We start from the raw sequence: 27,747 nt of genomic DNA on the forward strand, positions 1-27,747 counted from the left end.
GTAGAATCTGACAACATGCAGTGATCTTAACAGGGTTATGTAATTTGATTTCACTTTTGAATGCTTCAGTTAAATCTGGTGCCTGCAACAGCGACATGTTTCACAGCAGTTCTGGAAATGCTTTAGAATGCACAGATTCATTTTACTGTGTCACGAATGTCATGAAAATAGCATGGCCAGGAAAATTAAGAGAAATGGACAAAGAATCAAAAGACCACGCCTCAATCAACCCTGGATGGCCCAGCATTTTCTTTTGACATTGTGCAGGGCAACTGTTTTAGGGCACCAAATCCGTTCTTTGGCAGGAAAACTTTGGGGGGAAAACATAGAAATGTGTTCATGAGTTCAATATCACATTCCAAGATTGAAACTGACTTTCACATTACTCTGAACAAAAAAGGTGAGACCTGAGATTCCGCTGTCTCTACCATGCTTCTTACTTGACTAATTCCTGTTTACTTTCTTTCATCTGCCATGTAACAGCTCTTCTATACTAGTGTTGTTCTCTCCCAAGCTTATGAAATGCCTTGTATTAACGAGCAGCTTTCAGCACCTTCTCAAGTGATCTTGACTGTGCTTATTGCAAGCAGCTTCCAAATTGGTGTGTTTATGCCTAAATGAGTTTTGCGTCCACTTTGGCTGTCAAAGTGTCTGTTCTGTGTCATGTGGCACATACATTCATCAGCCCTGAGCATGTTGTCCTGCATGACAGCTCGAACTGGGTGGGACGTGAATGTCAAACAGCAGCGTTGTGGCAGTTTACTGTGTGACCGCTCGCGCTTGTGTTTTGTCTAGGTGCCACACCCGGTCCACTCACAGGCACAACTCAGGCACTCGCACACGTGCAAAAAACAAATCGATAGCTGGACGCCCTGTGCGCACAGATGCAGTGCGGTAAGGACCGCCTCCCCTTTGCTGCCTTGTATTTATGTGTGCGCGCCTGTTCATTGGCAGTAAATAATGAGGTTGCTGTAGCACTTCAGTCATTATTTGCATGCTACTGCTCAAATGTAAATGGCACTAATGGCAGATGCATGCTTTACACTGTGTAACAGTTGCTAACCTCACATTCAGCTTCTTAACACGCTTGTAAGCTCTGCTAAGCCATATTAGCTTTGGTGCACATATGGTTACTGACACAGCAGGCAGTTCTTTGTTGCTTCTTACTAATTGTCTTGCATGTTTAAAGATCATGCCTCTGTGATATGTGATTTTAGTGTCAGGAACAGCACATCACGCACATCACTTTGTACCGAAAGTAAACAATGTGGTACTGCTTCATTGGCCTACATGAATATACCTTTAAGCTATGCGAAAGCTCTTGCCAACCACGTTTGAGTGTTTGCTTTGGTGACTTTTCTGAATAGTGCTTGAGGTGGTAATGTATTCATTACCTTGCTTCATAATATTTGTCTACTAGAATGCACCACAGAGTGTCAAGGCATACCTATCCTTAGGTACATTGGTTGGCAGTGTTATCATCATTTACGATGAAAACGTTTAATGAGACTTGCCCATTAACATACGTGTAAGGACCGCAACTTGAATGTGCATATATAGTTTGTTTAATTGGTAGTGCATGCATATTAATATGCAGGCCTAACTTGTCTCACATTGCCCTGTATCTTCTGTGTTTATGTTGTCTAGTTTTGTTTAAATATCTCCATTTTATCAAAGTTCTAGACAGAACTGGCCATGATTTTGCATGTACTCTTGACACCATTCATATACTTCTAGCTGAGCAACTCTTCCTCATCTGTACTAATTTTATGTGCTAAGAAATCCACCCCATTTATGTTATTTAGGCTTACATAGTTAACATTGGAATGCAAAAAAAAATGGACATGCTTATTCCTTGGCCACTTTATATAGTAGCTCACTAATCCACACATTACATGACAGAACAAACTGCTTGCAGCTTCAAACTTGGAAGAGTATTTTACATTGGTGGATGTGCAATCCCTTCATATCCAATGCATATAGCTAGTGTAGTGCAATATTATTATTATTAACCATGCAAACACCAAAAAGAGAGAAAGAAAAGCAGGCTAGCAATTGTCTCCTAAAAGGGACACGACTCCCCACCTGCTCTAAAAGCAGATAAAAAAAGAGGGAGGGAGGCAGAAAGAAGGCACACGATGATGCATCAGATTACATGCAGACTACAAGCATTACAGACAGGAGCCTAGCCCTGTGGTTGACAAGAATTCCAGCACAGCTTCATGAGCCCTATATCGAGTTGAAGCACAACCTTCTGATAAGTAATTATTCAGAGCAGTTTGAGCATGAGTAAATTGCTAGAACTTGCTTAGCAGGACACACTGGCAACTGTTGAAAGTTGGGCATTTCACCAGCAAGTGTTTTTCTGTAATATTAAAAACTGCACACTGTCCCCCATTCTAGTCATAGTGACATGGTAATATTTTCTTTGTGTTTTGTTAATCACCTTTCATCGAAAATATCTTTTAGATTTTAAATACTGCATGTTGCATTTCATAACCACAGTTAGGCTTGCACTATGTTTAGCAGCCCATATCAGGCGCAATCAGCCATATCTGTAACAGTATCATGCGAATGTTGACCACACACTGTATCAGTGCCTTCTAATGGCGACAAGCAGCGAGATCAGCGATATTACATATAGGTGCATAAAGCACTCCAGTGCAAGCATCATCTGCTGTGCTCTTCTTCCTTTCAGGAGTGCATACATCCCGCTCTTGTCCTGCTCGCATGATATCGTTAAAGCTTTGCTGATGGTACATGACCTATCCCTTAGCAGGCATGTTATGACCGACCATTTTATTTCAACATTAAATATTACATCTGTCATAATCAGCAACACTTTGTTGTGCTATGTTTGTGATTTTAAATGAACAATCCTTGTTCAATTCTTTTAAATTTAGTTTCTTCTTTTACTAAGTCGTCGTAATTCATGTTAAGCTTAAGTAGATGACTTTCGGTAAGGTTGATGGGGACTACAGGCAATCTTGTCCACCACCATTTTGCCATTGTGAGTGAACTTTATGGTTACACATATTTCAGAAAGGTGTGATTCACTCCCTTGGAGGTTAACATCCCTACCTTCCTAATCTTTCATTGTAGACAGTACATGAGAACTTCTGATGTTGAGCATCACATTGTTTGTATAGTGAAAAAGAAAATTAGATGCTGGTATAGTATAGAAAACTGTTTAGGATCTACTGCAGAATCTGAATCTGTTATGGAAATGTGGATGAAGACTTCAGAAAAAGAAATATTTAAGAAAAGCTCCCAACTTCATTTGTTTGGAAAGAATAGCCATGGCAATGCTGTGTAGGTGGCATGTGCTGTGTGTGTGAAGTGATGCGCTGTGTGTGTGAAGCTGAGGTGGATGGTGGCATTGGTGCTGCAAAGCGGCAGTTCACAGAGTGCATGGCCATCTGTGGTTCTGGTGCGCATTGCACGAATCATCTGCTTTTGATTTTTAGTGCTTTTTCCTTTGTGCACTGTAAGCGGATGTATAGACTTTTTCCTATTGTGACAGTGCTTGTATGAAGCATGGCACTCGAGATGCACTCATGGATGCTTGAGCTTTATTTACTGGAAAGGGTATGTGCTTGTCTAAGCACGCTGCTTTGTGAAGAGCCTGGCATAGAGCTGTGTGAAATAAAGAAGGCCTTGGTGGTGGTGATATTGTTTTTGGTTGGTGTGTTGTGTAGCTTAGGCATTCATGCATGAGTGTTTACCACTGTGAAAAGTGGTCATAGTCAGCTTGAAATCCAGAGTGGCCAGATGAAGCTGGCCTATCAAGCCTTACAACAACACAGGTAGCTGTACTGCACATTTAAGATTAGCTGTAAATGAGTCAGATATTTAATCTAACTGGTTTGTCCAGGAATTCGGCAGTCCATTGCATTATTACATCCAATGATGTAGTTCGGAATGGGGCTGTAGCTGCTGAATACATTGATTAAAAGGGATGAAAAACTCATGGCTGTAATTTAGCATAGTACCTTTGGCTAAGCAAAAATGGAAATATCTTCTCAGTCACCCTCGCACTGTTTCTGGTGGGACATTAAAATGAGTATGTGTTGCTTGCTGCTTGAAAAAGTGACATGGTTCCCAAAGTTGAGAGTATGCTTCAAATTCCAATACCAGGAAACACAAGAATACAAGCAGGCTCCAGAAACTGAAAACAAGCCTGAGTAGGCTTACAATGATCTGAAAGTTCTGTCCAGTACAGAGTTTGTCACTCTTGTTGCAATTTTTCTGTTGGTGAGAAACAAAAGAAAATGTTTGTTTTTTGTTATTTTTTTGGGGGTAGCTGTCAACCCAGTAATTACACTATGGAGCATCAGTTCCCTGAGAGAGCAACAAATAATTGTTACCTTTTAGTGTGACCAATTCATAAGGAGCCTATTCTTGTAGCTGAGACCTGATGTGTTCGACAACCACTGATGCGCACAAATGCACACTATGACTGCACTGCTTGAAGCTGAGTCCATTCCACACTTAAGAGGAAGCCTTAGCTCGGCTGCTCCTGTCTGAATACATGTAAGAGGAAAATTCATTTTTCTTGGCAACCACTGCACCAAGTTTGACGAGGTTTGTTGCATTTAAAAGAACAACTTCAAATCTAGTGGCTGTTGGTTTCGATTTTTTACTTAGGTCGTCAATTTTTTTATTAAGAAATGCCAAAAATAGAAAATTTTCAGAAAACAAAACTATGAAATTTACAACTCTGTAACACAACAATCACAAATGATATCAAAATTCTGTGAATTGAATGTAATAGTACATCTAAAGCGGACAAAATGGATATGTTACACATGAATCTAAAAAAAGCTCAGTAATACGGAAATACAGCTTTTGCAGAACTGTTGTACACAACGTAACAAATTCACGTAACATATCAATTGACATATCGAATTTGTCCGCTTTGAATGATCTAATGAATGCTGTTTACAGAACCGCGCTATCTGTTCTTGATGCAGAGCTATTAATTTATAAACTTTGTGTTTCTATATCTTTAGAACTTTCAAATTTTCGAATATTCTTTTAACGAAATTGAGGCCCTAAATTGAAATCACACTTCCAACAGTGACTAGAGTTTAGCTTTCTCTCTAAAATGCAATAAATTTCATTAAAAATAATCCAGGGGTTATCTCGGGAAAACGTTTTTGCGTTTTACATGTATTTCAATAGGCCGCGTCGGAGTTGGGCCCGAGCTAAAGCTTCCTCTTAACAGGACTAGAGGGGAGAGCGGGTTCCTCTGGATTTCCAAGAGAAGCATGCAATTGGAAGGGCTGATTTGGCAGGTCTCAGTGACATTGTATGGCCTTCAACCACTGTACCACATTAGTGTGCTCTTGAATTGTCTGCGATACCAGGCGACTGCCACATATACTTTGGGTGATGTGAAGCCACAAATGCATTTGGCACACTTTTAGAATGGGTTGAACAAAAGGTAATGCAATTAATTACTCATGGTGCTCTTGAGGAATTGAGACTTCACACCATAATTATGCATAAAAAGCAAAAGACAAAACATGAAAATTTTTTCAGTACTTCTTTAACGCTTAAGTGGTTACAACGTGGCTTTGCTAAAGATGTGCCTCTGGTGTGCAGGCTGGGCAGCTTCAGCAAGGGTGATGTACTGCCAAAAAGGGAGGAGCTGCCCCATACTGCTGATGGATACGATACCCAAGGTGAGGGATGCTACAGGAGCGATACTTTCTGCTTTTCCCAAGCAGCTGGAAGGAACCAATGTCGCTCAGTGTCAACACAGTAAGGGTAGTGCAGCAGAATGAGACAGAAAGTGAAGTTGAGACGAGAGCAACACTTAGACTCTACTGATTCCTCCCTTTTCAAAGTCATACATAGTGTAGTCTTAACCACATTGAACAGTATGAGCTCTGGTTGGCCCCAAGGATCGGCCAGTCCTTGTCATGACCTACATGCTTGGTAATGCTGGTCATTGAAGTGTTGTACAGCTGCCGACATTGTGCTTACTTTTGCATCTTGTGGTTGGTGTCATTGCCTTTCTTATTTTTTTTACGTTGGCATTTGAGAGCTTGAAACTGGGTTTGCTGTTTTCGTTCCTCCTTTCCATTATGCCGTCCTCATGTTGCTGCCACCCCTGTGTCAATGTGAGACCAGCTCCTCATCCTCTGCTTCATTCTCGCTGCACAGCAAAGAAAAAACTTTGCCCACCACCATCATCACGATTAAACTCTTGCCCCTGCAGCAATGTGCAGTCGGTAACTGGACATGCTAAACACTAAATTACCATACAACGTTCATGACTAGCAACTTGTGCAGGGTTTTGTATACCAAGCAGACTTGTGTTGCCTGTGCACTGTTGCGAAGTCAGCACGTCCCAAGTTCCGTGAGGTCAATCTCACCGCTGGCTACCACTGTTGCGAAGTCGAGGGTCCGTGCGGCCAAAGAAATTTCCATAGATGGTGCGGCGTCAGGTGCCGGGAGAAAGGGTCCCGAGCAATGTTTAAGAAAATGAAGAAAAAAATAGACATATTTAAAAAGGTACATGGTTGAGATTACAAAACGGCTCCAACTATCAGAGCAAACTATGGTAGTGTCTTAGCATGTCCGAGTCACACTGTTTCCGCGCATCCCCCTCCTCCCACAGCCATCTGGACCTACTTTTTATGCCTGCATCGTCATTGTTCATGGCTTCCACCAATCCGGCATCAGGAGACCAATCCCAGCGTCAGTGAGCCGATGGTATCGGTGAACTGGTTGGCCTTCTCCGAAGGGAGCCCGGTCGGAAATGCATGCACATCACTGGGCACAAACAGGGAAAGTAGGGGGAACGCATGCTGACTCCGATCCCCGGCGTGGTCATGCCAGTTTGTGCGGCTGATAGTTGACAAGAAGTGTAGCCTTGCACGGACCTTCACTCCGGCACAGACTGGCCAATTTGGGCTGCTGACAGGTGTGAAGAATCGTAGCGTGAAACGTGACAACTGCATGTCTCAGGGGTGGCATTCCCAGTTCTGAAGGGCCGCCGGGCACAACAGCACCCCCGCCACCATTTGGTGCATTGGGAGGTCGAGTTGTTCAATGCAGCTCGGCTGGCTTGATGCCTGCATTGTTCGCAGCTGCAGCTTCTGAGAATGACAATCTTTGGCCCAAGACCTCTTGGTAGGTGGGCTCTGACTGAACTGCATAACTGCAAGGAGACAAGCTCCAAGGAGCGACCATTGTCAGAATCAGAATCAGTTTTATTTTCCTCAAGGAAAGGAAAAATGGACCCCAGACAAAAAGCTGCTTATTGAGCTGCTTGACGAGGCCTGAGGCCCTACAGGCAGTGGCAACAGCGGCAAAACAGCAGTGTATGTCGTACACCCATACTAGAAGAAAAAAAAAAAGCAAGAAAGAAACTGTTCGCACCAAGCTGTGAAGAACGAGAAAAAAAAAATATTTACATATACATACACCAATAACAAACCAATATTGTACACTGACATGTTATATTCACACGTACACACGCAAACACCCGTAGAAGTGGCGCGCATACGCCCCTACATATACATAAATGTACACCTACATATACATTTACATATACACGCGTACATGGCCTATACATGGCCACACACCATTCAAGTGCACACATGTATAACTTCAAGTTAAATATTTTATGAAGAATGAACTGTTACAAAAATGGAGAGCGAGAAAAGAAAAGGGAAATTAGACAATGCCTGCAAAATCATTCCACACTAATCCACACAAGAGAACGCACAACGCCGAATGTAAGCTGCATGATATAAATCTGTTGCCGATTAAGCTATACTGTTTAAAAAGTATTCAATTAAAGCACGTTTATTTATTGCGGGGTCATCAATCAAGGTTGTATTATTGTTCAGGGTGTAAGGTATTATATACTTTAACATTTGTTGACCGTAATTCGTTTGAGTTTTGGGAAGACACCACTTTTCTAATTGTCGAGTGTTGGCTGCCGGTACACGTTCCTTGAGCGCTGATATTCTGATGAGGAAGTTAGTACGAAACTTGGTTTTTGTGGTGAATAAAGAAACAATAATGTGTGGTAGCATAACACTGATGGGCAGAATTTTTAACCGAATAAAAAGTGGTTTGGAGGTGCGCAGTACTCTTCGTCTGCAATGACACGAATCGCTTTCTTTTGCAGGCTCACAATTCGATTCATGTTAGTCAGTGATGCCGTGTCCCAAACAAGATGACAATATGCAATGTGTGATTGAAATAATGAAACAAACATGTATCTGTTTTTTAATGTGCACTGGAAGAATGCCACGACACCGGGAAAGTGCTCCAACAGCTTTAGATAACCTTAGGGATACGTAATTAGTGTGCTCAGTCCATCGAAGGTGCTCATCAAATACAACACCCAGTGTTTTATGGTGGCTAGCCACACATAATGCCTCAGGCGCCACATGCACGCCACTCTCCTTGCCAGGCTGTACGAATTAAAAAAAAATCTGACAACCCCTTACTGAAAAGAAGACCCTGAAACACAAGGGTCACATTGATTTGGACAAGTACCCAGAAACTTCAAATTATGTGTCCTCTCAAATAGACATAAATGGGTTTACGTAATCAAGCTAAGTAATCGTGAATTAGAGCTTCCTCAGGTCAGGAAGGCGAAGAGAGAACTGGCCTTAATTACTTCATGTCCGTAACACTTAGCACCAAATAGCTACATGATCATTACATAACTGCAAATTGCAAAATCAACATGAGGGCAAATCATCTGAAAACCTTCTCACGTTCCTAAATTGGCTCAGAAGGCTGCACTTATTCCACTTTTCTTCTAGTGCGTTTCCTAATGATGCTAATACGATGCAGCATGATTAGAATAAATCGCCAAATCCAACCAATAGTAACAAAACTTCAAAGAAAAAAATTCTGCAGATTATTCAAAACAAGTCGCAACTAAACTTACATTGAGGCTCTTTATCTTCAGCCTTCACCTCCGCGTAAGAAAAGAAACTAAAACACTGACACTTTCCTTCTCCAGTGTTCAGCTGTCACGTTTGCATGGAAGTAATCAAATTAACTAAAAAAAAAATCTGCCATACCACGAGCATAAGAGACCAACGATGCCTTCTGTCTAACAAAAGTTCCTCAAACTTAAATGTTCTAAAATAATAATGTCGCAAATATTAATCTACAAAACGTGCCTCCAAAAGCACTCCTGCCAAATCAAACATAACTTATCAACTTGCGCGTGACCTTCCAAACTGTTTGCAACACTGAACCTGTCTGCCTTGCAGTTCTGCACGTGTCGTCACGTACATTTTCCACGTCAAACTACGGAATTAACCTGAGTCGAAAAGGCTAGTAACCTAAAAAAAAAGATTGTGGTATACCTTACACCTTGCCAAACCTTCAGCGTGCAACTAATCTCCTACGAAATGAATACAAAAGAACAAAACAATTTGCAATGCTTCTTCCTGATTTCTTTTTAAGGCCTTAACAAGTCCCTTCAGACGAGCTCGAGAGGGTTGCGTCTTCTGGGGTTCTCACAAAGTGTGGTTGTGAAGAAGGCAAAACTCGTTCATTTGCCTGACACACCTCATAGCTACGACTTTAGAATGTGAGCCTTTGTGTACTAGGAGAGGGGTACATTCACAGACACGTGTGCCCATTTTCCCCTTATGTGCTATGCAGTTGTCTTTTTCTGCCCTCGCGATTGACCAGTTCTTGTAGCAGCCTGCAGGATGCTTCCCTTTGTCCCTCTGCTTACAACGAGATGCCCTCCATGCGTTTAAGCGACGGTTGCTACGCCCAATGCAAAAAAAGAGGTGAGGCATGCAGACAGGACACAAGAGTAGAGAAGTGGACAACATAAACGCCGACTATCAACTGAAGGGAGCACTGAGGCGAAAAAAGAAAGAAGACACAAAACTCATCTGTGCAAGCTCAGGAATGGTATCACCACGTGTCAGTCATGTACATGTGCCAGTCTACGTAAGAGATAACTGTTAAGGCACTTAATCTCTTCCTTATGTAAAGTAATCGTAGGCTGACTCACGCATGCACTTCCACCATTATAGATATGCCATGTCTCTACCATAAGACGCGTATCTTCATTCTTATGTCTGTACAATATCGCGCATTCATCTGACTGGCGTGCAGTTACAATCTTGGCAATGTAGGGAAAAATTAGAAGGCGATCCACCGGTTAACGACCTTTTATGTTCCATTAGCCTCTGATTGATACACTGTCCCGTTTGCCCTACGTAGAACTGGCCACAGCTAAGGGGAATTTTATAAACTACACCTATACGATAGTCAGTAAACCTGTTGTTCTTATTGTGCTTCACTGTTGTTGCTACGTTCAGGCGTTGCAACTGCTTCACAGTTGCTTTGCCTGAATCTTCGCGAAACTCTTTTTCGCGACGTGCTTCATGCTGTCTCCCGATCTCTGCAAACTCCTAAGCTTTGCCATCCTTTGCTTTTTCACAGTCTTTGGCTGGATCCGGACTTTCACGTCTTTGCCTCTGTTGCCTTGGCGCTTTGCACGTTTGATTCTAGACGCCTCGACCGCGTTCGCCTTTCTCCTCCTGTGCCTACGCCTTCTCTTCGCCATCTGTTCCGACTCATCCAAACAGCCATAGGTGACATATTCCTGATGGCTGGCCGTACTTGCCACCTCCTTACAACCTAACGGATCCTCCATTTATTGTGTGGGAAAACCACTGCTCTCTACCGCCTTCTCCCCGTTTCCGGCTACTAACACGTTATACTCGTGACTGCATGCAGCTGCCTCGGGAATCGTTCCTTGGTCCTCTGACTGCTGCTCAATAGGGGATGCGCCTATCAGTCTGAGTCTCCTCTGGTGTTTTTGCCCTGAAAGCTCCCATATCGGAGAAGGGTTCTCCTCGCTCCGTCAGTGTTTGCTCCGACCCATTTGAAGAGCCATAGCTGACTTACTCTTGCAGGCTGGCCAAAATTGCGGCCTTCGTGCTGATTTGCTCTGCTTGAGGTGCGTCGCCCTCTTTCGCCTGATGCGTGCCCTGGGAATTTGAAGTCTCCGATTTAACATTCCTACGGACAGACTTGTTAACCTTTGGCTTCCTGGCATCACGTCGCGCTTTCTTGCTTCTCTCTGTCGCGGCGCACTGCGGAAACTTTGTCGCATGCAGCTATCCTCTGCGAATTCTGCCACTCTCTCTTTTTGGCCTTGGAACTCGGCGCGAAATTCCAGACTGAAGTGTCTGAACAAAGCCTTCTTAGCCCTATTGGAGTCTCATTTCATTTCATTTCATTTCATTTATTATACCCTCAAGACCACAAGGTATTACAGAGGGGAGTGGGGTAAAAAAAAAAAAGTTACATAACAAAGAAAGCAAAGAAGGCAGCAAGTGATGTAGTCATACACATGTGAAGCCCGAAGCGATGGTGTTGATTATGGCCGTACGAAATTGTGCTTGGTCTTCAATTGCAATCAACTCGGCGGGAAGGTGGTTCCATTCTTGACACGTCCTAGGAAGAAAAGACTCGTGACAGGCTCTAGTGTGACACTGCAAAACTCCAACTTTGTGATGATGATCAATGCGAGGAGAAATGTAGGTTGGGGATGAAATAAGATTATCGCGCAGATATGAATTATGGAAGTATATTTTATGAAACAAAGCCAGGCGAGAGCATTTGCGACTAGCAGAAAGTGGTGGAAGTTGGAGGATGTTTTTCATAGTTGGAGGATGTTTTTCGTGCTTTCTCCTCGGACAAGCAGTTTATGAAGCACTTAGCGATACCCAATGGGATTAGTGCTGGTAATCTCTCGGTCCACAAGTCCCGGCTGACACCCTTTTTCTCACACACACTTTCGAAATCATCGAGGAAATTAACCACATCGTCGTCTGCCTCGAAAGTGTAGAGCTGGTGTCGAGCTATCTGCCATCTGAGTATCTGACTTTTGTGCTCAAGTTCTGCCATCCTAAGAGCATGTCGTTGCGCTGCCTCTTGCTCGCGCCTCTCGTACTCTACTGCTTCTCGCTTGTGCCTTTCTCGCCTCTCCACTGCTTTGCGCTCTCGCCTGTCTACTGCTTCACGCTCGCACCTCTTGTGCCTCTCTACTTCTTCCTGCTCGCACCTCTCGCACTCCTCTGCCTTTTGTTTTCTTTCAACAGTAGTTTCCCAAGCCTCACCAGCCTCCTCAACCGTCACTTCTTCTGCCTTCATCCTTGGCGGCAAGTTACCGCCCGATAGCTCTTACAAATTGTCTCTGTAAGCTTTTCGAAAAAATGGTTATTCGCAGACTCATACATTTCCCTGAACTCACCAATATGCTTGATCCCAATCAGTGTGGCTTCAGAGAAGGACGATCGACAACTGATCATCTTGTGCGCATTGAAGGAAATATCTGCGATGCATTTGTTCATAAAGTTTTTCCTATCAATATTCCCCAACATGGAGAAGGTGTATGACACAGCATGGCGTTACGGGATCTTGCGAGACTTGTCGGCAATGGGCATCCGTGGAAATATGCTGAACACTATTGAAAGCTATTTGTCAAATCGTACCTTCCGTGTAAAAGTCGATAATGCACTGTCACGTCCTTTTACGCAGGAAACTGGTGTACACCAGGGAGGCGTGCTCAGCTGCACTCTCTTTATCGTTAAGATGAACACACTACGTGCTTCACTGCCACCGGCCATCTTTTATTCCGTATACGAAGACAATATACAAATTGGCTTCAAATCCTGCAACCTCACAGTGTGCAAGAGACAGGTACAGCAGGGCTTGAACAAGGTTTCCAAGTGGGCAGACAAAAACGGATTTAAAATCAACCTCCACAAAAGTTCTTGTGTTCTTTTTACTAGAAAGAGAGGCCTGGTTCCAGATCCTTGTTCAACTGTGTGGACATCAAATACCTATCAACAAAGAACACAAATTTTTAGGTATTGTACTTGACTCCAAGCTTACTTTTATACAGCACATTAAATATTTTAAAGAAAAATGTCTCTAAGGACAATGAGCTTACTTAAAATTTTATCCCACTCAACATGGGGTAGCGACAGGAAGTGTCTGATGAATGTTTATAAGAGCCTAATTCGATCACGATTGGACTATGGTGCCATCTTATATAACTCTGCCGCTCCGAGCGCACTAAAGATCCTAGATCCTGTCCACCATCTAGGTATCCGCTTAGCTACTGGCGCTTTCAGAACAAGCCCGATTGAAAGCTTATACGCGGAATCAAATGAATGGTCCCTCCATCTACAGAGAACTTACATCAGCCTTACATATTTCCTGAAAATACACTCCAATTATCAACATCCATGTTTTAACACTGTTAACGATATGACGTGTACTACACTTTTCCATAATCGTCCCTCTGTAAGACAGCCTTTCTCGCTTCGTGTGAGGGAGCTTAGTGATGAAATACGTGTCCCACTCCTCGAGCTTCACCTAATGCATCCAACCAAGTTGTTACCATTTTGGGAGTGGCAGGTCATAGAATGTGACATATCCTTTTTAGAAGTAATAAAACACGCACCAGAGATCGAAATCCTAACGCATTTCCTAGAACTCCAGCACAAGCACTCCTGCGCAGAGTTCTACACAGACGCTTTGAAGTCTAATGCCGGGGTGTCCTATGCTGCCATCGGCCCATCCTTCTCAGAATCCGATGTACTACATCTGGAAACAAGTATATTTACGGCCGAGGCCTACACATTACTGTCTGCTGTGAAGCATATAAGAAAATCAAAACTTCAAAAGACTGCGATATATACAGACTCCCTAAGTGTCGTGAAGGCCCTGATGTCACTCTATACTCACAAAAATCCAGTACTTAATGAACTATATTCCGTCTTATGTAGAGCGTACATATCTAACCAGCATATCATTACTATATGCTGGGTGCCTGGCCATAGGAGCATCGAGGGTAACGTTCTGGCGGACGAGATGGCCACGTCAGTCGCATCACAAGCTGTTAACCCTACCGCTGAGGTGCCTGTCACAGATCAGAGGCCTTTCTTGCGAAGGAGGCAGCGAGACCACTGGCAACGCATGTGGGATGCGGAAACGGATAATAAGCTCCACCTGATAAAACCACAGTTAGGATTCTGGTCCTCTACTACAAAATCGTGTCGAACAGATGTCCTATTCTGTCGTCTCAGAATAGGACACACATTTGGCACCCATAATTTTCTACTCACCGGAAGTGAGCCTCCATTGTGTGGTAGATGCGGGGAGAGGCTGACCGTGCTCCACGTCCTTCTGGAATGTCGGGAAGCTGAATCTGAGAGAATGAGACATTTCTCCTGAGCATACAGGCAGCACATTCCTCTTCATCCTGTAATGTTTCTCGGTCCAGAACCGCTTTTTAATACAGACACAGTCCTAGGTTTCCTCAGAGATGTGATCTTACATGTTATTAGTCCCATGCATTCGTAGCGCTTCCTCTCTTTAGAGGATGCCGCTGGGATAGTTGTACTGTATAGCACATGCCTCCAGGCCCTTGTGTTTCAAGGGCTCTAAGGAGGCAGTAGTGCTCTAGTATATGTTATAACCTGATATATTTTTACACATTGTATTATTTTTCTTAAATGCGTCTTAATGTTCATAGCACACGTCATACGTCATCGCCATAATCTTATTATACAGATTCTACGCACTTTAGCGCGACTATTTTAAGGCCTCTTTACAGCCACGCCACACCAATTTCATGGAACTCATAATTACACTGCGAACACATCACTAAGGACATGGCGCTCTTTGGCCATACCTGGCCCTTGCGCCATTAAACATCAGTCATCAATCAATCAATTAGCATCTGCTTTCTTGTACTAGAGAGAGTTCTGGCAACATGAAGAGCAAACATCTCGCACTCGCTGGCCCGCCCTTATCGCTGTCCTCAGGAGACCGCAGAATTTCTCATTCGTCGCGCTCTTTTCTTACAACATAATTTTCCTGGCCTGACCGGCCTCCTCCCAACTCCTCTCCTCATTATGCAAAAGCTCCAATTTCTGCCTTTCGCAGGGCCAACCAAAATGCCCATCTGCTCATGAATTTTGAGAAGTTCTTGAGTTTTTCAACTTCTCCCTGCTCACCATGCACCCTGTGTTTTTCCCCCACTAGCAGTTTAGCCCGCGAGACACTCGATTCTTGGTCTATGAGACAAAATAACTAATAACACCAAACATAATTACCAACTGCCTGCGCTAATGAGTCTGGTGAAAAGAGAAGCAAACACGCAGCATTCACCACACCAATGTAGCCAATGCCAACCGATCCCATAAGCTACCAACCACTGTTGCGAAGTCAGCACGTCCCAAGTTAAGTGAGGTCAATCTCACCGCTGTTTACCACTGTTGTGAAGTAGGGGGTTCGTGTGGGCAACGAAGTTTCCATTGATGGTGCGGTGCCAGGTGCTGGGAGAAAGGGTTCCGAGCAACGTTTAAGAGAATGAAGAAAAAATATATTAGTTGAGAAAAAAATATTGGTTGAAAAAAAATATGGTTGAGATTACAAAACGACTCCTACTATCGGAGCACACTATGGTAGCGTCTTAGCATGTTCGAGTCGCACTGTTTGCGAGCGTCCTCCTCCCCCCCACAGCCATCTGGATGCCTGCGTCGTCATTGTTCATGGTTTCCACCAATCTAGCATAAGGCGACAGATGGCATTGGGAGACCAATCCCGGCGTTGGTGAGCTGGTGGTATCACTGGGCCAATGGTATCGGTGAGCCGATGGTATCGGTGAGCCGATGGTATTGGTGAGCTGATGGTATTGGTGAGCCGATGGTATCGGTGAACTGGTTGCCCTTTTCCTCCAAAGGGAGCCCGGTCAGAAACACACACACATCACTGGGCACAAACATGGAAAGTAGGGAGAACGCTTACTGACTTCAATCCCTGGCGTGGTCATGCCAGTTTGTGCGGCTGACAGGTGACAAGAAGCGTGGCCATGCACGGACCTTCACTCCGGTGTGGACAGACCAATTTTGGCTGCTGACAGGTGCGAAGAATCATAGTGTGAAGCGGGATAACTGCATGTCGCAGGGGTGGCGTTCCCCACTCTGAAGGGCTGCGGGGCACAGCAGCATGCATCTTTGAGCAAACAGCAGGCTATAGTAGACAAAGACAACATTGTTAGCATTGCAAAGTTCTTAAGATGACATTGTCCTTTATGAGAACTTGTTACTGTTGCTGTGAAGGTCATCATAAAAGGAGGAGGGTACGTGTAAAGCACTAAACCGATCAATTGGTTGCGTCTATAACGATGTCATCCTTGCAGTGGTGGATGCATACATACTTGCACTCGGTTGTGGCTGAAGAGACGCACCTCAGCGGCATGTGCTACACTAGTGCTCTGAGATGACGTGTTGCATCACACTGCAGGGATAACTTCAAATTAAGTCGTCCATCAATCAGGGAAGAGTGACATAGCAGGTGAAGCTGCTTCAGTTAGATCAAAAGACGAGAAGCTTGACAATGATAAGAAGTGGAAAAGACAGTCTAATAACATGAAGCTTCGCTTACTTCAACAATCATTGTTGAAAACTTGTGCACAATTTAAAAAGTTTTTAACTTGCTTGCAGTAGTTTGGGCATATTGAGAAAGAAGCAGCAGCATTGAGGTGTTAGAGAGGTTTAATTACTGAAGAAACTCTTAGTAGCTGAAACTCCAGAGAAGCAAGAGGGAAATTGCTGCATTTGTGGAGAGCATTAACTTTCTCTTGTAAGTTGGAGGGCCTCAACAACACCAACTGCGGAAGGAAAGTACATGACTACGTCAAGGACTTCCTAACCGACAGAACGGCAACGGTAGGGCTGGGGGAGTTGAGAAGCTACACCATCTCCACACCGTGTAAAGGCACACCTCAAGGGTCCGTGATATCGCCCGTGCTATTTAATGTGGCGATGATCGGCCTGGCAAAACGACTCGGCGAGATCCAGGGCATCCAACACGTGATGTACGCGGACGACGTCACGTTTTGGGTCACGCAAGGTTCACTTGGAGAAAAACAAGAGAAGCTACAAGAGGCTGCGCGCTGTCGAAAAGTACACCAGAGAGACGGGACTGGTATGCTCCACAGAAAAATCCGAACTACTGAGAGTAGGTAGACACCCCACCCAAGCAACACTGGAAGTAACGCTTGACGGTCAAAATATCCCGGAAAAGAACATGATCAGAATCCTGGGCATGTGGCTACAGGGCAGCAGAAAATGCAGCCACACCATTAGCCTGCTGAGCAAAGCGACGGAGCAGGTGGGCCGGATGATCAACAGGGTCTCCCAAAAAAGATATGGCATGAAAGAGGAAGGCACACTCAAACTCGTCGGCAGCCTGGTAGTCAGTCGAGTCATCTACTCGCTACCGTACCACGCGATGACCAAAGGAGAGAGGGAACAGGCGGACACGATACTCAGGAAAGCATACAAGACAGCTTTCCATCTGCCAAAAAACACGTCAAACGAAAAACTGCTCCAACTGGGCATCAGCAACACTTTCAGCGAACTGGCGGAAGCCCTGCTCGAAACGCAAAAAGCCAGACTCAAAATCACCCCTGCAGGGAGAGTGCTCCTGACTAGGCTGGGATGGGACACGAGCGGACACGTAGATAGATACGCAGACGTGCCCGACTGCCTAAGAAAAACAATAAGCGTTAGGCCAGTACCTAAGAACATGGACCCCAACCTCCACGAGAGCAGAAGGCAGGTGCGAGCCGAATACGTGGAAAAGACACTAGCGCGACTAGACAACACGGTATACACGGATGCTGCCACGTACCCGCGAGAAGGGAAGCGTACGGCCACGGCGGTGGTGGTGAACGGCAACGGGAATCTGATCACATGTGCGACGGCAAAGGCAGCCGACACAGCGGAGGCCGAAGAAATTGCCGTGGCGCTGGCAGCAGTAGAAGGATATAGGACAGGCAGGCCTCTAAACATCTTAAGACTCGAAGGAAGCGTGCAAAAATTACACGAGGGGCAGGATTAGCAAAGCCGCCCTCAGAATTCTTGGCGGAGCCAACTTCGCCGAGAGGAACGTTACGCACAAGTTAATCTGTATTCCGGCCCACGCAGGCATAGAGGGTAACGAAAGGGCAGACAGCCTAACTCGAGAGACCACGTTCCGAGCAGAGCAGTCGCACGCCCCGGAGTATCACCCACATGCTTGTGAAGGAGGATACACAGAAATCTTAAACTTACACAGAGGAACGAGAGCCAAATATCCTCCACCGCACAAAGCTTTGGATTGGTCAACAAATATCCCCCACCGCTAGAGGTTGGATTGGTCAACATTTTGACGAGACATGCAGAAGAGAAACACACACTACAGAGTGCTCTTTGTTGCCTTTGTTGTTAAGCACATTGCTTAGGTACCATTGCACTGTGTGGTTAAAGCAGCCGACAATGTTGAAAGCACAATTTGGAACATAATGGTAGCACAAGGCAGGTCACAGTGTTGTTACAATTCCATTCTCTGCTAACTATGGAAAGGAGAACTTGAATTTCCTAATTGTAGGTGTTGTGTTTGTGTAGCATGAACTGTTAATCGACTCAGGCTAAGAAATGTGGGTTGGCGGTATATGTATCTTTTATTAGGTATATCCTGTCCATCATAATGACATGTTGTTACATGAGTACTATGTATAGCCACCTTCAGACTTAACTCGAGTATGAAGGCACATGTGTGGCAGCTTAATTATATCAAACATGGGATGTAAGTAGGGAACAGTTAGTATTGGGAACGAAGACTGATTACGCTAGCACATTTGAGGCACCCCAACCAGAAATCTCCAACACTCTCGGCAGGAGAAGCAAGAACATGCTTAAAATGTTTTCAGGCTAAGTATTAGTATGGCTGTACACCAATGTGTAGAAGTATAAAATCACTTATTTGTGCCTTCAACTGCATTTGTGTGCCATTGCTAGTTACGTGCAGGGTAATGCCAGTTCTGAGTGGTGTGCTAAAGGGATGCTCCGACAAGGACTTTTCTTGGTGGAGCATAAAATGCTGCTTTACCACATCCCAGAACAATGTCTCATTGGAATACCCTTGGGGATTCATTTGTGTGCACAGGTGTCCTGCTGGTGCAGCGGTGCCTGATCGTGCGGCGGGATGAGAAGGGCTATGGCCTAACTGTATCAGGCGATAACCCCGTTTTTGTGCAGTCCGTCAAACCAGGTGGGCCCCCCTTTTGCTTAGTTGTACAACTGCCAACAGGCCTTGCCAGACAGTGCTCCATGTGTTAGTAGTTGCGCTTGACTGATGAGTTGACTTAATCACTTGTCAGACAGCATGTGCATGCATGCCTACTATTTCAGGACTCTGTCGGTTTGCTCTGGGGCAAGAGTGTGCAAACACCTCGCTTTCCAAATGTTTCTCTGCACTCATGAGTCGCCGGTGCCACACTTTCATTGGTGGTCGTCAGCGTAGCGAGGCAGAAGCGCTAATTGAACATTGCCTATTCAGTGATGCAGGAGGTGAATCGAACACTGAGAAAGTGAGATGCTTGTGCGATCTCGCCCCTGCTTCACATTACAGTGTTGTATTTTAACTCATTAGCTTTACCTGTCACTTGCCTGTCACTTTACCTGTCATTAGTTTTACCTGTCACTTGGCCCTTGCGCCAATAAACACTGCATATCATCATCAGCTTTACCTGTAATGAGCTAGACTATGAGACTACCACGTTAATAAATTCCATGAAATAAATTTTCTGTTTGTCTCAAGCTATCTCTTTTTACATGTTTCTCTGCTTATTTTCGGACAGCTTTCTGTTTCCTGGCCTAGCTTCATTTGGTCACTGTTGTCTGAACAAAACTTGAAGGAAAAAAGTTTGATGCAGATACATGACAGCTGCATTTTCTTTTAGAAATTTAACAATAAATAATAAATTTTTGACTAACCAATAATTATTATTCAACTGCAGTCATTATGCAGCTGCATAATCGCTTTGCCCTTGATGTAATTATGTAGTGTTTCATCAAGCATACCCTGGGACCTCTTACTAGAGCTCCTATATGATAGCATTTAACTTTATACTCATTGTCTTATATATTCAGATGTGGTGGACAGGTGATAGCTTGGCTATGAACTGACACAGACCTAGCCAATTATTTGTGGGCATAACAGATCTCATAGTGGCTTTTTGCATTTTGCATTAGTGCTTGCCACTGCTCACCAGATCAGGACCACATTTTCGTTGAACAACTGCATAACAGTATTGAAAGTGCTACCCAACAATTTTCCATGAATAACAGTTACATTTTTGGCGACTCTAATCTGCGGGATATCAATTGGTCCCAGCTGTCTTCTACCAATCGAAGTTCGGCCGAGTTCGTTAACTTGGTGTTAGATCTTGACCTATTTCAGGTAGTGTCTGAACCCGCAGGAGGCCCAAAAGTCCTCGATCTGTTATTGACTAATGTTCCCGAAACAGTTGACCCTATTTCTTGTTTGGGAGGTTTCAGTGACCATAAGTTACTGCATTTACAGGTTAACATTCCGTTGCCATTTGCAGGCGTAACTGTTAAACAAATCCATGATTATAATAAGGCTAACTATGTTGATATGAACACTGATCTAACTACATTTTACAGTGATACATTCCTACCCTCTTTTTCCTGTCGTTCAGTTAATGAAAACTGGGTGCTCTTTAAAGACACTCTTTTAGCGTTAGTTGATAAGTACATTACCTTAATTACAAGAACTAATGATAAGTCTAAACCCTGGTTTAACAAGCATCTTCGTACCTTACGTAACCAAAAAAAAACTGCTGTGTAAATGAGCTAAAAATTCGAGCTGTCCTTGTGCATGGGCTCATTACAAAAATTCTTAAAGAATTATTGCGCCGAAGTAATCTCAGCTAAAAACAAGTATTACTTACATGATCAATGTTACCTTCTTAAGGTAGACCTGAAAAAGTTTTGGCAAATTATTGCTCCTGATTGTCTCACCCACAACGTAATTGTCCTTAATGATGACTACACAGCAATGTCCAGTCAACAATCTGCGTTCGAGTTTAACAGATTCTTTACGTCGGTCATGTTGAAGATCATTCCCGAGTGCCCATTGTTCCCGATCTCGATTTTCAGTTTATGGTGCCAGGCACCATAAACTGCCTATCTCACCATAGTGCAGGATGTAGAAGTGATAGGTAGGGTAAAGTGCAGGGATCATAGGTTAGTGAGGGCTACGATTCACCTCAATTTGAAGAGAGAAAGAGTATAGTAATTGGTCAAGAAGAAACAGGTCGACTTAGAGGCAGTAAGGGTAAAAGTAGACAAATTTAGGCTGTTACTTGCAAACAAATTTGCAGCCTTAGAACAGAGAGGTGAGGATGATGACATAGAGCTAATGAATAAAACCGTAACAAGGCTGGCTGCAGAGGCAGCAACTGAAGTGGGATGCAAGGCACCAAGGCAACCAGTAGGCAAGCTTTCCCAAATAACAAAGGACCTAATAAAGGAACGACAAAGAATGAGTGTCCAACTCAAGAGATAAGATAGAATTCACGGAACTGTCAAAACTGATCAACAAGGCGAAGATAAGGGATATTCGAAACTATAACGTTACAAAGACTGAAGAAGCCATAAAAAATGGACGCAGCCTGAAATCGGTGAGAAAGAAACTTGGCTTAGGACAAACCAAGATGTATGCACTACACTGGAAGATAAGATATCATCAGCAATATCGAAGGTATAATAAATGCAGCGGAAGAATTCTATACTGACCTGTACAGTACTCGGAGGACTCAGAAGAACTCCATTCAGAATGATAATGAACAGGATACAGAAATTCCTCCTATAACTAGAGATGAGGTCATAAGGGCCTTGCAAGACATGAAACAGGGAAAAGCGGCAGGAGAAGCTGGAATAACAGTCGATTTAATCAAAGATGGAGGAGACATAATGCTTGAAAAACTGGCGGCTCTTTATACGAGATGTCTATCAACTGCAAGGGTCCCAGAAAACTGGAAAAATACAAACATTATACTAATCCGCTAAAAGGGATACATTAAAGAACTGAAAAGTTATAGGCCTATTAGCTTACTCCCAGTATTATGTGAAATATTTACCAAAATAATCTCCAATAGGATAAGGACAACATTGGATTTTAGTCAACCAAGGGAACAGGCGGGCTTTAGGAAGGGGTTTTCTACAATGGATGATATCCATGTCATAAATCAGGTTATCGAGAAATCTGCAGAGTACAATAAGCCTCTTTATATGGCTTTCATAGATAACGAAAAAGCATTTGATTCTGTAGAGATACCAGCAGTCATAGAGGCATTGCGTAATCAAGGAGTACAGACCACTTACGTAAATACCTTGGAAAATACATACAGAGATTCCACAGCCACCTTAATTCTACACAAGTAGGAAGATACCTATAAAGAAAGGAGTCAGACAAGGAGACACAATCTCTTCATTGCTATTCACTGCGTGCTTGGAAGAAATATTCAAGCTATTAAACTGGAAAGGTTTGGGAGTAAGGATCGGCGGTGAATACCTCAGCAACCTTCGGTTTGCCGATGACATTGTTCTATTCAGCAGCACCGCAAACGAAGCTACAACAAATGATTGAGGACCTTAACAGAGAGTGTGTAAGAGTGAGGCTGAAGATTAATATGCAGAAGAACAAAGATAATGATGAATAACCGGGCAAGGGAACAAGAATTCAGGATCGCCAGTCAGCCTCTAGAGTCTCTGTAGGAGTATGTTTACCTAGGTCAACTAATTACAGGGAACCTTGACCATGAGAAGGAAATTCACAGAAGAATAAAAATGGGTTGGATTGCATACAGCAAACACCGTGAGCTCCTGACTGGACGCTTACCGTTATCATTGAAAAGGAAAGTATACAATCAGTGCATTTTACCGGTGCTGACATATGGGGCAGGCACTTGGAGACTGACAAAGAAACTTCAGAACAAATTAAAGACTGTGCAAAGAGCGATGGAATGAAGAATGCTAGGCATAACTTTAAGAGACAGAAGGAGAGCGGTTTGGGTCAGAGAGCAAACGGGTATAAACGACATTCTAATTGACATGAAGAGAAAAAAATTACGCTGGGCAGGTCATGTAATGCGCAGGTTAGATAACCGTTGGACCATTAGGGTGACGGAATGGGTACCAAGAGCAGGGAAGCGCAGTAGAGGACGACAGAAGACTAGGTGGTGCGACGAAATTAGGAAAAATTTGCAGGTGCTGGTTGGAATAGGCTGGCGCAGGACATGGGTAATTGGAGATTGCGGGAGAGGCCTTCGTCCTGTAGTGGACATAATATAAGCTGATGATGATGGTGTCAGGCACGTTAACATTACAGCAGAAGGGATAGCAAAACTAATCTCAAATCTCAAAGTATCATTTTCCACAGGCATAGATAACATCAATTCCAAAATACTAAAGAATATGTTGTCCATCTCTAGCCAAATTGTGTGCATCATTTTCATGCAATCATTATCATTAGGACTGCTCTCGAGTGACGACTGGAAGGTTGGCAAAATAGTTCCCGTGCTCAAAAGTGGTAACAAGAATTAGTCTGAAAATTACCGACCTATCTCACTAACCTGCATCTGTTGCAAATTGCTGAAACAGTCTAACAACGTCTTCTATAATAATTGGCATGGGTTTAGAAAATCATATTTGTGCGACACAGCTATTGGAATTTACATCCGACTTGCATTTTAACAAGGATAATAACATTCAAACTGTTTGTATCTTTCTAGACTACTCTAAAGCACCCAATTGTGTTGTTCACTCTCAGCTCATTTCAATATTATCTGCTCTTGACTTGACTCACAAATGCCATCTTCACTTTGAACTTTTCTGACATTTCATAGGCACTTAACAGTAATAAATTCTCCTTCTTCTTCTCTTCTTGATGTGACTTCTGGCGTGCAGCAAGGCAGTGTTTTGGCCAAGTCCACTGGTTTTTCTAATTTACAACAATGACTTACCCTCTAACATTTCCTCCTGCATGCAACTATTTGCCGACAATCGCATTACATATAGAGCTGATAAGCTGTATCGCATATAGAGCTGATACATAAAGTCCTGATGACCACATCTGCCTTCAATATGATTCCATTCCTGGTGTTGTAATTGGCTAATGACCCTCAACTCGTCAAAGTGCGAAATAGTTTTTCTCATAAACTGTCAAATTCAAACTTTTACTACTCAATAAACAACTCAGCAGTGGCTTGGGCGCAGTCATATATTATATAATAAGTACTTCGGTTTAAATCTCACGTCTAATCGTTCATGGAAAACCCATATCATTAGCATATGTGCTAAGGCATCACAAACACTAGGGTTATTTATGTCAAAACCTACATCACTCACCTCCTAGCACATGCAAATTAGCTTATGTAACCTTCGTCCGTCTGCAGGTTGAATTTGCCTCTTCGAACTGGTCATCTCATCAAGATTAGCTCATTTCAATGTTAGAAGCACTACAAAACAGAGCCGCCAGTTTCATTTCACCCAGCTGCGACCAGTACTCTGGTGTCACTCGAACTAAAGCAGGCTTATCCCTTCAAGCATTATGTACCTGTAGAACAATCACCCTGTTATGCCTGATATGCAAATACTACATTCACAACACAACACAACACAATTTGCCCCTTGTAACCCCACTACCTACTTCTAGACATCTTCATAATCATCTCAGCCTCAAGCAAATGTTTGGTAGAACCAAAGCTTTTAATTCCTCAGAGTTGCTGCAAGCCATTGCACTCTGGAATGATCTTCCTGATAGCCTTAGCTCCATCACTAACCACGGAACATTCTTTGAGAAATTGTAAACTCACTTCTTGTAAAATTGTGTGTTAAGTATTGTAGACAATTTTTATAGTCATAAACAGCATTAATTTGTTCTGGTTTCCCATCACTCAATGTTTCTATTGGCACCTGCGATGTATTTATAAATAAATAAATAAAAAAACATGTGCCTGCAAAAATTATTAGATGCAATAGGTGTCACATTTTTGTGCAACATTTGGCATTGGATGGTCACATAGACATACTCTAGCACTTGTGGCAAAGGGTTCTGTCATGTCAGTAGCCTGTAGTAACCAGGGCACTTGAATAGAGTTTCTAATTGCACTAATTGGTGCATCTTTTGCATAATTTAGCCTGAAGTAAACAATCACAATGCATATACGAGTATTGGGATGCTTACTGACCACACAACACATACCCCAAATCTATCACAACCTCCATGCCTGCTCACCATGTTTCCTGTTTATTCCTTCTCTAGCATTCATTGCAACAGTGCTTTAAAGTGACCTTGAAACACTTTTCTAGCAAATCATATAATGACCTCACTATTAAAGTACATCGTCCCACGAATCTCATGCCACTAAAATTTTTCAAGTAGTACTTCAACTATAAGTGAAGTTATCACACCGATACCCGGCTTTTTCTCTCTTTTCATCTCCGCTAGCATGCTGGAAGCTACGCAGCAGAGGACGAAGTTAAAAGGGCAAAAAGTTAAAAGGGCAGCAGAGCTAAAAGGGCAAAGCCTCGGCCAAAAGTTAAGTGTCGCAGGGGTGAAAGGGATCGTCGCGGCACCCCCTGTCAACTACGGTAGGCTAGGCTATGCAACACGCCGCTGCCATCTTGGAGGCTACGCACAGCAGGCATAGCTACACGTAGTGCAAAGATGAAATGACTTGTCTGTCTTTTTGACATTGTAGGCATATATATTTCTCATTTATTTGACTCAAAATTAGCAATTATGTATTACTGAGGATGTTCTTACGATCCCGAAATCGGCCAATAGCATGGGTGGACCAACTGCTTTTAATGACGACATTGTGGGTGCGAGAGCAAGCAATTGTTCTCTGTAGAAGCACTTGTTGGGCTAGTTGGTGTTTGCTTGCCGACATAACGTAGTGCAAAGGCACAATTACAAAGATTATGTGTTCTGTGTCTCTTCTTTGTAATTGTGCCTTTGCACTACATTATGTCGGTAAGTCTGTTCTCTGCTTTTTGCGCAAGATTGTGAATTCTCTGCTACATGCAGTGCAATAATATTTTGCTCACATATTCACAGAAGCCTCATTAACAGATCGGCACTGTTTCTTTACTATGTTCAAAAAGAGTGTGGGGCTCCTTTAAAGGGGCCCTTAACCACCTCTCGGGCTTGGTGAAATAACAGTCTGCGGGTAGCATACGCTGCTGTGAACATTTCAGCCAAGTTTTGTTGTTGTACGTGGTGCGGGGAGCTCGCAAGTGAATGGCTAAGTCGCCTTTCTCTTAAGCGCTCTCTTTTCAACTGAAGGCCCTGTCCTCACTCTCTTCTGGACGCACTATTTCGTCATCAGACGCATTATTTTCTTATTCTCTTTGCTGGCTGCTATTGGCCGATAGCTGACATCAAGCTGCGGTAAGCTACGTGGCATAGATACCGCCATAAAAAACTAGGTCCTTAAAAATCAGTTGTCCCTCTCTTTAAGGTATTGCACTTCAGAATTGTATAACAACTTGAAAATGTCACTACATGTGCATCCTCTTTCTTTTTAACTAAATACACGTTCACATGCTTCAGCATCCTCACTGTTGCCTGAAATCCACAATTGAAGTTGTGGCTTGCATTCACAAGCAGATACATGCGCACTGTTTTTGTTTAATTACAGGGTATACCTAGTTGGTGCAGTGGATTTATTACACTAGCAACATTTGGATTACACTATGTGCTAATAATGTCTTGAGGGGAATGACCTGACCATATAGGATAAGCTGCCACGTGTAAAAAGGATGTAGGTGTGCACAAGTGCTTTAGAGTGTTGAGTGCTTTGGTGAGTTCTTGTGGCCTTTGTCCAGGTGGGGCAGCGGCACGGGCAGGTGTTCACCAGGGTGACCGTATTATCAAGGTCAATGGGACATTGGTGACACAATCTAACCACCAGGATGTGGTGCACCTGATCAAGTCGGGGGCCCATGTGGCACTCACCCTGCTCGGACCGCCACCCTCTGGTGGAGGTAGTGGGGGTGCTGGTGAACGGCCCAACAACAACACTGGTGGTGGAACCACCAGCACAGCACCTGCAGCCTCGCCACCCAGCCACCAGCCGCTGGCTTCGAAGCAATCTTCGGAACGTATCACTGGGCCCCAGCCGGTAGATGTATGTCCTTATTTTTCTCCTTTGTTCGTGTGGCTGCTAGTGGCCATAAGATTGAACTTTAAATGGCAGCACCGTTGCCGTGTTAGTATAGACCTTTGCACTGAGGCTTCCACGGGCGCCACCATATTTGGACTACTGGCGCCGCCTAGCGTGTGCTTGGCGGCGATGCCATACTGGACTGTCGCTGCTCAGCATCAGCCGGCTCAGCGCTGCTGTTGCTATCAACAAACAGATCTAAAAAACGTTGGTTGCTATCTACATCTGTGTTGCTCCGTATCTTCGGCCTTCACAGAGTCGTCTTGCCACTTTTGTGCTATTCTCACCAGTGTCGAGAGGCATCGGCTACGCATCGAGACGGAAACTTTCTTGCTAGCAGCGGCCGTACGACTGCACACCACTGCCCGATGGCGCCGGGAAGCGTCAGTTCAGCGTTGCAGATGCTTTCACCTATGATTCTTCATGTCTTAATTCTCCTCAGCGTCGTTTTGGAACTTTAGTGCAAGTATCACCAGTGTTGAGAGGTGTCGATTTACGCATGAAGGCGAATACTTTCCTGTTTTGAGCACCCGTGGCTACAAATCAGTCTGTGCGATTGTGGAATGGCGTCGATGTCAGCCACTGTCGGCTTGCCGCCTTGAGCCAACAAGGCTAAAACTTGACCTTGTTGG

The 27,747-nt window shown here is 43.8% G+C and overlaps 1 protein-coding gene across 8 annotated transcripts in view; it reads left to right on the forward strand.

Annotated features, from left to right (window-relative positions):
- Nucleotides 1–27,747, forward strand: part of LOC126531831 (rho guanine nucleotide exchange factor 11-like) — a 251,734-nt gene that overhangs the window by 13,299 nt on the left and 210,688 nt on the right. For 6 of the 8 annotated variants that reach the window (XM_050179572.3, XM_050179576.3, XM_050179571.3 and 3 more), the window contains 4 exons: nt 796–894; nt 5,608–5,687; nt 19,024–19,128; nt 26,778–27,079. In XM_050179572.3, the coding sequence (XP_050035529.2) occupies nt 796–894; nt 5,608–5,687; nt 19,024–19,128; nt 26,778–27,079 (586 nt within the window). The remainder of the gene's footprint in view (nt 1–795; nt 895–5,607; nt 5,688–19,023; nt 19,129–26,777; nt 27,080–27,747) is intronic. The other 2 variants (XM_055071511.2, XM_050179575.3) reach the window with 1 other exon arrangement.

The sequence above is a fragment of the Dermacentor andersoni genome, chromosome 5 (assembly GCF_023375885.2).
Source record: "Dermacentor andersoni chromosome 5, qqDerAnde1_hic_scaffold, whole genome shotgun sequence".
NCBI lineage: Eukaryota > Metazoa > Arthropoda > Arachnida > Ixodida > Ixodidae > Dermacentor > Dermacentor andersoni.